Source organism: Plectropomus leopardus, chromosome 12, assembly GCF_026936395.1.
Source record: "Plectropomus leopardus strain MGB_pleo_1.0 chromosome 12, ASM2693639v1, whole genome shotgun sequence".
Lineage (NCBI taxonomy): Eukaryota > Metazoa > Chordata > Actinopteri > Perciformes > Serranidae > Plectropomus > Plectropomus leopardus.
The window spans coordinates 17,953,608-17,966,388 of record NC_142187.1 but is presented as its reverse complement, the minus strand read 5'-3'; the positions used below and the strand labels follow the sequence as shown (position 1 = coordinate 17,966,388).

At 44.4% G+C, this 12,781-nt stretch overlaps 1 protein-coding gene and 1 pseudogene across 1 annotated transcript in view; both read right to left on the bottom strand.

The window, feature by feature from the left end:
• Window positions 1–12,781, bottom strand: part of LOC121950959 (protein unc-13 homolog A) — a 55,924-nt gene that overhangs the window by 17,890 nt on the left and 25,253 nt on the right. The window contains exons 14-23 of the mRNA XM_088085372.1: window positions 11,404–11,478; window positions 11,071–11,290; window positions 10,120–10,347; window positions 9,006–9,147; window positions 8,586–8,755; window positions 8,295–8,410; window positions 2,285–2,448; window positions 1,449–1,602; window positions 386–454; window positions 55–144 (exon numbers count right to left, since the gene is read on the bottom strand). Of these exons, the coding sequence (XP_087941498.1) occupies window positions 55–144; window positions 386–454; window positions 1,449–1,602; window positions 2,285–2,448; window positions 8,295–8,410; window positions 8,586–8,755; window positions 9,006–9,147; window positions 10,120–10,347; window positions 11,071–11,290; window positions 11,404–11,478 (1,428 nt within the window). The remainder of the gene's footprint in view (window positions 1–54; window positions 145–385; window positions 455–1,448; window positions 1,603–2,284; window positions 2,449–8,294; window positions 8,411–8,585; window positions 8,756–9,005; window positions 9,148–10,119; window positions 10,348–11,070; window positions 11,291–11,403; window positions 11,479–12,781) is intronic.
• On the bottom strand, window positions 6,543–7,498 carry LOC148188076 (uncharacterized; annotated as a pseudogene).

Here is a 12,781-nt window from a genome sequence, read left to right as displayed (position 1 = left end):
ATGTGAAAAGAAAAAAGACAAGAAAGGAAAAGAAAAGACTTGAGTCATTCTTACTTTCATCCTAAAGAACGTGATGCTCGTCAAGAGATCAACTGTAGACTTGAGGTCTTGTAGTCTTTCAGGACTGCTGGCAGGGAAGTTATTCTGAAAGCACATTTACACGGACGATTAAACGCAGCACAAAATGTTAACTCAAGGTCAAAAGTTTTCTCTTTCTTCAGGTAATAAGATAAAGGCATTACTTAAGAAAATCGACAAAGGCAACATCATTTCCATCTTAAAACAAGGAATTGGCACACCAATACATGATGTACACACAGAAATTGTAGCATTAAGTGACATAAAGTGTTTGGCGTTTGTTATGACGGAGAGAAGCGGTCAGTACCCGGTACATGGACAGGTCAATCCTCAGGGAGTTGTGCAGCTGATCCAGCAGTTTGACAAACCTCTCCTTCTAAACAGTAAAACAGAACAGACTGCTCAGAAAACCACACCACAGCTGAAACATTATTTGTTACCATTTAGCTACACAAACCCCAAACCGGATCTGACGAGGCTCAGCTGATTGGATGTTTATAGAAATGGGTGGGGCCACATTTAACTTCTATCTACATCCCGAGGGCGAACAGGAGCTAGTCATTTCTTAGATGTTTTAACAGCAATATAGTATACAGAGTTCCTTTAAGAACTCTGTATACTATATTTAAGACTTCAATAAACTTTTTAATGCTATTTGAGAATTAAATTTAAGACAAAATTTTAAAATAACTAAAAAATAAATATTTATTATAACATAAAAGATGACTTTTCCGTCTGCGTCTCCTGGCAGAGACAAAGATAGAGCACAACTGGGAAATATCCGGTTTCAGCCATGCCCTCAAAATCTCGGTTAAATAGCTCATTTTCTTTGAATTTGCACTCCTCCATGTCATTCGGGTTACAGTGACGATCAAGTGTTGTTGGTTCCACTATCCTGAACTGCATGACGTTAATGTGAGAAGTATTCAGTAAATATTTAAGAAAAATAGATGTAACCAATTTTTTTGCAATTTTAAAAAAAGATTAATGAAATCCTTGAAAGATTGTTTTGAAACACGTTAACACCAATTAAGGCTTTATTTGAATTAAAAAGATTTAAACATTAATTTCTCCCTGCTGTTGTATTCCTTAGTAGTAAAATATAATTTTCTGTTTCACTGTGGACATGTTGTGAGTTGTTGTGCAATGTATTTATTTTACTGCTGGCTGTGTAACAAATTGCCCCTCACAGATAATAAAGTTTATCTTGACATTATTTATAGATGAATGAATTCAATGCCTTTTAAGACCTTTTGAGGATCTGCAGGACCACGGGTAAAAGTACGGCATTTTTCAGTTAGAATCTAAGCCCCCCTGTAGTATATAGTCACATATATAAGGAAAAAAACAACTATCACTCAGGGACTCACGCCAAAGTTTGACGCAGCAAATCTGTCTGAAGCAGAAACATTGTTGGAGGATTGGGTGGTGTGGGCGTAGTAAGCGTTGATGTTGGCAAGCAGGGTGCTCATCACAGCTGGCACTCCTGGGCACATGTACTTTGATGACAAGCAGGCAAAGTGGCTGTGGGGTGGAAGTGGCAAAAAGAACATTTAGTGCATTTTCTTGCTCCTGATACCCACGTATTGGAAGAAAAAATAAACTATATGTATATCCAACTATCTTATCTAACTGTATAAAAGTAGGTGTAATTAAACCAACGTTTATAACTCAAGAGTTGTTCCTACTTAACTTTCATGGTAAAAGTGGAAATAGACATTTTTTTTTATCTAACATATCATTATGTAGTAAATGTTGATGGCACATTGTGATGGCTTTAGAATAATGACAACACCAACGTTAAGGCTGGTTTCCTATCAGCCTTGTTTTCACTTCGCAATTTTGTCTGCCACCATGTACGACCCTTCAGGAAGGAAGTGCATCAACTACTGCACAACCAAAACAGAAAGAGGATAATGCTTTTGTGTTCTCCTGTTACCAAAGAGTATCTGTGTAAGTTCTTTGCAGTTACTATCCCAAGGAGCAGAAACAGCAGAAACTATCAAAGTGATTTCGTGTAACCAAAATGTAGTGTGTCCTGTGTTGTTGGTAGCTGCTTAACTGTGGTTAAAATGAAAAGTAATCCGGTTGTCTTTGCGACAGTGCCGCCAACAATAACACCACTTGGAAATGCCAGAAGGGGCCAAGTAAAAAAAAAATGTCTGTTTCCAGTTTAAACATTTAGAGTAATGGTTGAGGGACTGACGTCATGGCCTGGTAGATGGACTCCACTCCGTATCTCATGGCGAACTCGTCCACTATCTCCTGAGCTGTCTCCTCAAAATACACCTTCCACGCATCGTCCCCTTTGGCGTCAGGGATCTTCACTACGCCACCATTTTGCTCCTCCGTGGTGTACTGGAACAGATGCTGAAAAAAGACAAAGGACGTGTAAGTTAAAAAAATACGCAGCTTGTTAAAATATGAATATATTTCAAACACATCTGACCAGCCAGATGAGCGCTACTCTTCCACTCCCCCTACAGACTGTGCGATTTTAGCAATCTTCATTTTCTGCTCTAGACGCCATTACTCCACTATAACTTTATACAGCAAACAGTGGATTGATGTCACATTAATGTTATGAATATCACATACAGCTCCTTTAACCCCTTAAACCTGGGCGAATTGGCTTGATTTTGAAATGTTGAAAAACATGGGAAAAAGGCAATGAGCAACTACAAGAGAAAAGAATCATAAACTAGCAAGTAATTGGCAAAAAGTACAAGAAAATGACCTAAAAATTGAAGTGAAAAAATGCTTAAAATTATAAGAATTCAGTAAAAATAATTTCAAATACAAAACTATGCTAATTATAAATATATAGCTGTCTGGTCATTTCCCCCTAGTTTTAAACTCTTGTTTTAAATCTACTAATATATTGCAATATGCAGAGCATTTCTTGCCAAATTGCTCTTTGCCTTTTTTACCATATTTTTGGAAGAAATCAAACAAGTTTGTTCAGGGTTCAAAGGGTTAAGCAGGAGGCAGATGTGGAAGACACATTTGGCTCAAATCATTAGTCTGAGAACTTGATTGAAGTTTGACTGTTTAATATGTGTAAAGCAACAAAGTGTTGGGTTACATAATGTAATCCCTGGTTCTTTGATAACAGAGTGAGGTGTTTCACTATGGGAATCGCCCCATGACCAACTATGGACACCACATCTGTCACTGACAGACAGGTTAAACTGTGGTAGGGCCCGCCCCCTTAGCCTACCACAGTCGACCGGCCCCTCTTAACTCATAACTCATAAACCTCACAAAAGTGTGAGGTGTAGCCCAGCTTGCTGCAGCACAAATATCCTGCAAAGAAACACCCTTAAACAGGGCCCTTGAAGTAGCCATGCCCCTTGTGGAATAAGCCCTCAGACCCTGAGGCAGCTGAAGACCTTTACAGCTACAGGCAAGAAAAATAACCTCCACAATCCACTGGGACAGCCCCTGGCGGGACAAGGGCTTGCCCTTGTGGGGAGCAGCTGAGGACACAAACAGCTGAAACCACGTCCTGAACTCTGCTGTCCTGCTCACATTCACATGCAGAGCCGGCACAGGGCATTGAGTATTAAGTCTTTGCTCCTCCTCAGAAGCAAATGGAGGTGGGTGAAAAGCCAAAAGCGCCACTGTGAAACACCTGTAAGCTGACTCCACCACCTTAGACAGCAGACCTCGGTGAGACCTGGGGCAACCTGTAAACACGGAGGGCAGCTGGACAACGCCTGTAAGTCACTTACCCGTTTTGCTGTGGTTAAACCCAAAAGCAACACAGTCTTCAGAGAAATGAACTTCAACCCCACAGCCTTTATAGGTTCAAATGGGTGATGAGAAAGGGCTTCTAGTACTATTGACAGGTCCCACAAGGGAACCAGGGGCCTAGAAACTGGGAGCTTGCGGCGTGCACCCTTCATGAACCGGCACAGCAAAGGATGCTAGTCTGTGGGTTTATCCCCAAAGCCCATATGACAGGCTGAAACGGCTGCCAAGTACTATTTAATTGTAGAGAAGGCCTTACCTTTGACTACCAGTTCCTGCAGGAAACACAGCAGGTCAGCCACTGAACAGTGAAAAGGAATGGTGCGCCTCAAGTCGCACCACTCCTCAAGAACCCGCCACTTACCACTATAAAGGGAGCGAGTGGAGGGGGCTCTTGCACTCTGAATGGTGTCAATGACTTTCTCAGGCAGACCCACTGCATTCAGGTTCCACCTCTCACGGGCCAAGCCCAGAGTGCCACCCGGTCTGGGTGTGGGTGTGGGTCTCTCATCTCGCTATCAGGATCAGGGACAAGCCATGTTCCCTCACCCTGGCTAAGGTGGGGGAGATCAGGCTGAGAGGAGGGAAGCCATAGAGCTGCCTGTCTGACCATAGGTGAGCCAGCACATCCATCCCCAGACGTGCGTTTATATCCGATAGGTAGAGAAAAAACAGTGGAGACTGTGCGTTTTCTCGCAAGGCGAAGAGATCTACGGCTGCCTGGCCATATTTCTGCCAAATTTGAGCCACCACCTGCGGATGGAGAGTCCACTCCCCATACAGGGGGTTTCCCATGACAGAAGATCTGCACACGTGTTCAGAACACCTGGCACATGTGTAGCCCAAAGGGACATGAGCTTGGTGCTGCTCCACACGATTATACTCCGAGCTCACCTGTGTAACTGCAGTGAGCATGGGCCTCCCTGGCGGTTGATGTACGCCACCACCGTGGAGTTGTCTGTTTTCACCAAGACATGGCGACCTTGTAGAAACTCCAGAAAATGCTTTACTGCCAAGAACACAGCCCAAAGCTCCAGGACATTTATGCGAGGTCGAGCCAGCCTCGGGTCCCATGTGCCATTCAATGCCCTGCCTATCATTGTCACTCCGCACCCATCTGAGATGCGTCCGTTGTCATGGTTACCCCGGATGACACCACCCCCAGCAGGACGCCCAATGCGACAGCAGATGAGTCTCTCCAGTGGCGGAGAGCCACAACGCATGCATGCATTACTTTCACTTTGTCACTCAGGTTACGGTGTGGGCAGAGATGTAACGCTACCACCCAACGCTGAAAATCCCTCACTAGGAGACCCAAATGTATGACATATTACTGAAGCCATGAGGCCAAGCAGGCATGGGCTTTGCCTGAATGTTACCGCTTTGCGCTGTCTGAAGAGGGAGAGACACCAAGTGACATGGATCTGCCTGAGCAGGGAGCCCATGTAGACATACCTTGGTGACGTCATCCCCACAACCTGGAGGGAGTGACATGCCCTCGGAAGAGCATGGGCTCCCTCTGTTGGCAGCAGGGGGACATGACATGTTTTTATTTTTGTTTTGGGGGGAATGGCTCGCCCTTGGCTGCATGCCTGGCTGCGAGGCTTGACTTTTTATTGCTGAACAAGGTAGAAGTGCTTGGTGACACTGTGATCTGCTGTCCCAGACCCTCCTCCACCAGAACATGAGGGGAGGGAAAACAACAGATAACACCTGGGAAACCTAAAGACACCAGGGCCTCTGTATTCTGAACCTCTGGGCTCTGTTCCACCACTCTGTTTTTCTTCATGAGAGGGGGAGAGGGAGAAGCTGTGTGTGTTAGGCAGCACGCTTCTTCTTCCCCTCCTGAGGGTGTGAGGGACGGTTTCTCATGGCTACGGCTGCAAAGGAGTGTTTGCCCCATGGCCTCTGATTTTGTGACCTAGGCTGCTGGTTAGCCTGCTGACCAGCTGCCTGTCTCTGTGGTCTGACACCTTCCTGTTTTCACTTCACTTCACGAAGCCAGTCCTCGGCCCCTGGGTGGGGCGAGGGGTGTGCTTCCCAGGGAGAAAGAGATCGAATGCTTCACCCTCCTGCTTCCTGAGGGTGCTGGTCTCCCTCATCTTTTCCAAAGCTGGACCGAAAAGACCTTTGGTGGGGTCGTATGCTGCATCCACAACCTCTGCCTTCTGAACATCACTTCGGCTTGAGAATTTCAGCCATAGGGCTCTCTCACCTGCAACAGAAAGCCCCATAACTCGATCACAGCCTTGAACCGCTCCCTGTGAGGAATGCAAGACGAAGTCATTCACCACACAGATCTCGACCCAGAGGGCCGGGTTAGCTGGCCCAAGATTTCTGCCTGATACACAGACAACAGTGTCATAGCGTTGAGAGAGCAAACTCTCTAGGCTGCATACCTACACACCATCTGAAAAATGGAGGCGGTGAGGCGCTCCATTTTGCTAGGTAGAGAAATGTTGCTGGACGCTGAGAAAAAGCGATGGTTAGGGTGAAGGTGAAAAGCCAGTGATGGCTCCACCACTGGGCATTTCAGCCAGTCCCTGTTCCCCCATCCCATGGATCTCAAGCTTGGAGTGACCTTTGGTGGGTAGCTTGCTCTTGGGACTGGAACTGGACTAGACCAGTAACGGCTCATCTCCTTCATGCAGGTGGGCACAGCTGGAATGAGTTGCTTGGCAGGTGGCTTGGCTGGAGGCGGCCTCTTACCATCATATAGGTCTCTCTCTGGCCCCTTTGGCATCCTGAGCTGCAGGCCACTGTATCCCCAATTTGTCTGCAGCTCGTTTGCACACCTCCTACAAGCTGCTATCCACTGGGGGAGCAGTGTCTGGATTGTTAAACTGGGAACGTGGAGTCATCCTCCTCATCCTCCATCTCATCCACGTCGAGCAGGTCAGAGTTGGCGGCCCCTCTGCCTCCTCGTAGCCCAGCTCCACCTCGAGGAGCTCCTCGAAGAGTGGAGGCATGTCCAAGGGGTCAGCCTCCATCATGTCCGATAGGCTCGTAGTGGCTAGTGGGAGATGGGTGCTAGTTGTGGCGCTCGCCACTCAGTCTCCTTTTCAATATCTTCTCTGGCACTGAAGCACAGTGAGGAAATGACCGGGAATCGGCTAGCGATGCTTGAGCATGTTTAGCACTGCCCGAGATGGACGATCCATATGATGCGGGACACTGGAGGGACGCAGCCTCTTTGGCCTTCGGTTCAGACCCTTTGGTGAGGGTAGTAACCGAGGATATGGCGTTAGGGAAAGAAGAAAACTGAGTAAGGTTAGCTAATTAGCCGAGATATACCCGCCATAACGAGTTAGCCTGTTGGTCAATTAGCGTTAGCTCCCGGGGTTTAGATCGAGCTAACTCTGCATGCTACCGGTGTTTTGTTCGCTGTGACACGTTAGCAAAACTCCGGATGCCTGGTGCAGCTACCAAGTTAAGCTACTGAACTCCGGTCGGCTCGCCGCAACACGTTAGCCGTACGGTGAAAAGCTACACACTTGTCAGTTGACCGGTAAGTTAACACGGAGTCGCCGGCGGAGCAGCTCGCCTTGACGCGGACACTATACTGTGTAAGGTAACGATACACTGTACTTCCAGCGAAGGACTTAGTCTGCAAATACAGACTGAAGCCGGGAACTGCGTTCGGCGACGTGAATCGTTTATGGGTCATCTGTGAACATTTAAGCAGCAAACCGAGCTAGCCTGAATGTGCTGAGCAAGCTTTCACAGCGAGCATGGGTTGGGGAGGCCGGTCGGCTGTGGTAAGGTAAGGGGGCGGGCCCTAGCACAGTTCGACCTGTCTGTCACTGAAAGACGCGGTGTCATTGGAGCTTCCGTGGTTGGTCACGCCCAGGCGGTTGTCATAGTGAAACACCGAGCAAAGTTAAAAAAATAACAAACATTAAGCTTTTTTTTCTGATACAGCACAATGTTAAAAACAATGTAAACCTAGAAATATGCCTACATTTAGCTTGATTTTGACTTTAAAGATCTGTTTGCTCAGACTGTTTCTAAGTTCTTCAGTCATGTCAAAAACAGTGACTCATCCCCTTCTTAAAGTCCTGCAGGATAACAGGATTATATATGAAACTGTGAATTAGTCTGTAGGGTCTTCATTAGAGACTCATATGTGGCGCTGTCTGTGCCTGTACCATATTCCCTCTATTACTGGTGAAAATGGCTCAATAATTCCAGACTATTACAAATGAAGCAAGCTGTTAAATGTAACGACAAACCTAATGTTTGCAATTTTATGTTTTACAAAAAAGAAAGTACATTCCCCAGGGTGTAAAGACAGAAACAGAAATTCACAAGGTGATTGATTGTGTTAATGGGAAACCCCAAATTAAATTGACTGGGACTAATTAACTCAGAAGCTTGCTCTTGCATATTTAATGTTTTACTTCAAGTGCAAGTAGTCACAACAGCATTTGGACGATTTCCACCAGAGGTCCACTCAGACTGACCTCATGTAGACAGGTGTACTGCACATGGTAAGGAGCGACCGTCTCCTCTCCTTTGATTTCCACACTTATGTGCATCCGGATGGCTCCTGACACAGCAGACTTATCAGTTCTCTTGTCTGTCAAATGAAAGTAAGATATACATGCTTTCTTAGTTGGCTGACATCTGTTCCATCTAAGAGAGACAAGCACTTCAATTATCTGTTTCTTGTACTGTTATCTCTGTGGTGACTTGCTGCTCCTCTCACGCGTCTCTAATTCTCCACCGTCTTGTCTCTTATCTTGAAAACTCACCCAGGTTGTACCAAACGTCCATCTCCCCGCTCAGAGTCCGGACTTCAATGATGGTTTGACCCAGGAAGTCATCGCTCTCACGTTTGAACCTCTGTTTCACACGCGACTTGATGTCGTCATCCTCGTCCCACACGCGAACCTTGATGCGGTCAGACGAATTGTGGCATTCACTGGATGAGGCAGAGACAAAAAGTGTTGGCAAACAACTGTGATGCAGAGGAGAATATCATGATGGCTGAGGAAACAAGAGAATACACGCTAATTTTTAAGTATAGCATGGTTCTCTGGTAATCCAAAAACATAAAAACTGAAGTGTCTTAAATTCATTTTCTGGGCCATATCTCTAAATTAAAGGATTACATCATCCATTATAGGGCAAAAAATGATATATCAGCATTTGAAAAGTTTGACTGAACTCACAAGTGGAAGTTTTCTTCCCAGACTGGGTTGAGGTTTCCATAGATGGTCTTGGTTCTCTTCTTGGTTTTCCCAACTTGAACTGTTACATAAGGGTCACTGGAGCCTGTTTTGTCTTTAGCCTGCAGGCCCTGAGCACAAACCACTGAGAAAGAGACAGAAACATTTAAACAGGCTTTACCAATACTTACATTTAATAAGAATAAAGCCTTTTCATATCAATAACACCAAAGGAAAACAACAGTATCATTGCCAGGCACCATGATGGCACTCAATGGGCTTTACAACCCATGTGTCCTATCTTACACTTGGCACAAAGAGGCGCACAGCGAGGTGCATTGTCATGCTAGTTTCACACTTATGCAGTTGTTCATTTTTATGGCCAGCACCCACATTGTCTAAGTAGTAAATCTACTTGCACCCATTTATGTGCCCATGGGCGTGTAGGTCTTAAAATAAGATGTGGTCAGGTGCATTGTTGACACATTGGTGTTTTGAGACAGAAGAAAGCAATTGCTCCACGTACCAACAAAAATCTGGTCTAAAGTCAGAATGGTGCAGTATTTTTCTACTATTTAAAGAGTGCATTATTCAGATAGTGAAATGTGCTTACATAGGCAGGTTCACAACTCCCTACCACTCTGCTTGTTACACACAGACAGACTTGCGGATGGGTTGCAGGTGGGTGAAATATTAAATCATTATGAGGGAAATATTAATTACATTTTCTAAATGTAAATATAGCAGAGAGCTGCTGTGCGACTCCCAATTAAGAGAGACGCTGTACGCAATTACGCATGAGGAGCAGAGTAACTTCAATAATTCTTTCTGAAACTAAAACTTTAGCTCTATCTCCTCTGTCAAATATATAACTTAATTTTTTGGTTTTGCTCTGATTGGCGAATTCATGTTAAGCCCCAAACACACCTATGATCAATTAAGGGACTAAATACAACCCCTCTGCCCTTTGTGTATTAATTTGTGTCCAGATTTTAAGCAGTTTAACCAGCAAAAATGGTTGGACACGCCCTCAATGCACTTGCACTTTAGACCACGTGCTATAGGTCTTTCAATAAGGCCTTGTACGTGTATGTGTAACATGAAACCCTGAACTCACCAGTGATGCTGATCTTCGCTGACCATTTGGACGTCCCGTCGAGCACACTCTGCTTAATTTGTTTCATCTGCGTGGCATGTGTTGTTTTGTCGAGGGCGAACACTTCCAGGATTAGCTCAAAGATCTCTGGTTTGTTCCTCTCTCTGATCTTCATGCGGTCCTTCAGAACCATGATGATGTTCTGGGTTCGGTCCTCCGCTCCATGCTTGGAGCTCTTCTCTGCGGCTCCTGATGAGACAGATGAATGAAGAAAGGGATGTGAAAAGAATGGTTTGTTGTTTAAAATATATATATTCAAGGCAATATGGCACAAAGGTTAGCAGCTTATCTCCTGTTTCTCCTGCAATCCACCTCTTTAAAGCTGAGTGCAAAGCTAAGATATCATCAAATCTATTGTGAAAGTCTTTGACACTTCTTGGCTGTTGATCAAACCCCAAACCTCCAAATATTATGGCATAAACCGTTTCCACTTAACCACTGAGCTAGTCAAGAAAAAGTAGATAGTCTGAGACTAAAAGACCAAGAGATGCTATTGGCATCAAGATCTTGTGAGACTCTTTGGAGACAGTAGAGCAATGAATTATGCATAACATAGATTGACTCCAAAATCAGTATGGGAATTGGATAAGTCACCCCGTGTGGAGCTGAATTAGACAAAGCAGTATGGATGCAAAGGCTATGGAAGGAAGAGAGAGGGGAGAGGCAGGGGTATGACAGCACATTACTCAGGAGATAAATTGGAAAGGAAGAGGGAGGAGAATGTGAGAGTGGATAGAGGACAAGAATAATGGGATGTCAATCGGGCAGAAGGATACAGAGGAGGAGCTAAAATAGGTTTGGGGTTTGTGTGGATGGCTGGGTGTGTGTATACTGAAGTAAAAATAGATGCATGAGTTAAAAAGAGTGTTTTTGTGCAAGTGTGCAAAAATGTGTGGATGCAGCGATGCTTACTCTGCAGACAGTCGGCATTGAGCAGATCCTGGCACTTATCGTGGCATTTGACGCCACACTCAGAGCAGCGCATGCCTTGTCGGGCGATACCCCAAAGCAGCCCCTCACATTCGTAGCAGTAGGTGGGGGTGGTGGCAGTCCACACCTCGAAGTTGTGTGGAGTAGTGGAGGAGATGGGGTAAATCAGAGCCTGCAGGGTCTTTTTATAAACATGACTTTTCTGCAAAGGGCACAGAGGAGAGAAATGTGAGTTTTATATCGGCTGTGATTAAAGGTCGGGAGATCCTGAACAGAATTTTGAAGAAGAAAAAAAAAAGAGATGAGGAAACCCACCAGCTCTTCATTGCCAAGAGTGGTGGACGCCATGGCGGAGGTGATTCCAGCCTTACGAGAGTTCTGCACCAGAGACTGGAAACAAGGGGGCAAACAGAAAAGTGTCTGAATGTGAACTACACTGTGGTTTTATGTGTATTTTTATTTCTGTGAGTGAGAAGAAAGTACTCACCATTGCCTGATGAAGCCAGACAGCCATGAAACAGAGAAGGAGATGTGTAAGAGACACCGATATAAATGTATTTTAAGAATTTAAATCAACAAACTGTACAACTATTTATGATGCATTGTGTGTTTACGTGTGTGGCACTATGTATCTGACAGGTATGCCCTAACCTCTACAGTGCAGCTATACTGATTAACTACAGTAATTACATTTCCACCACAGATATGCAGACATCTAATTTATCAACATATCAAACATATGACACAGCTGTGGAAGGGGCAACAGTCAGAAATAAACAAGAGGAGCCTTTATGAGTATATTCACTTTGGATTATAGATAAAAAACAAACCGTAAGAAGTAGAGAAGTAAAATAATGCTTAGATTAGTGATGCACCACTTCATCGGCTGAATGTTGGTATTGGCTGATATTTGCCTTGTTGATTTCCTTCAGCCTATAGGCAAATAGACTTAGGGTGTTAGGTTTAGCAGTGATGTGAGACAGCCGTCAACATTCATCGATGGCTGTGTCACATAAGTTCTGTACGGGCTAAATGGCAGGGCTTGAAACTAAAGTTGCCTGGGGACAATAGAAAAGATGTTTGGAGCCAACAGATTTTCCCAGGGACGGCGTTAGGATGAAGGGATGCAGTAAACTCACTTATGTTGTGTCAGGGGATGCACCCGATTATTTTCCTGATAATCACACATTATGATCAATGAATCTGTGTTAAAATTGGCAGAAGGAGAACTAGTTAAAGTAAGCTCAAAGCAGTCAGAAGCTAAACAGGCCGCTGGTCGAGGCTGCATTGAGTTACATTATGCAAAGATAAATTATAAGGTCACCATGATGTGTTCATATCTAGTCTTGTAATTTTTTGCGAGAAAGTTAAATAAATACAGTTGTTTAAAGGAAAAATTTCTTGATATTCTTCCACAACATGAAACAGATATTAGAGAGGGAATTATGATACATTATACATAAAAAGGCTTTTGAAGCACTTATTTTGTAAAGAAAAACACATGCTCATTCGAACATATTGTACTGAAGCAATGAATTACTTAAAAAAAGGTTAGTTTTGTATTTTATAAGGAAGATTTCTTTCTCTCCCTGGCCAAAAAATAGGAAAAAATAACAACAAAAACAAAATAAACAACAAACATTGATACACTCCCTAGTTAGTGAGAAACACTGGCTATGAGAGGCAGGAATAG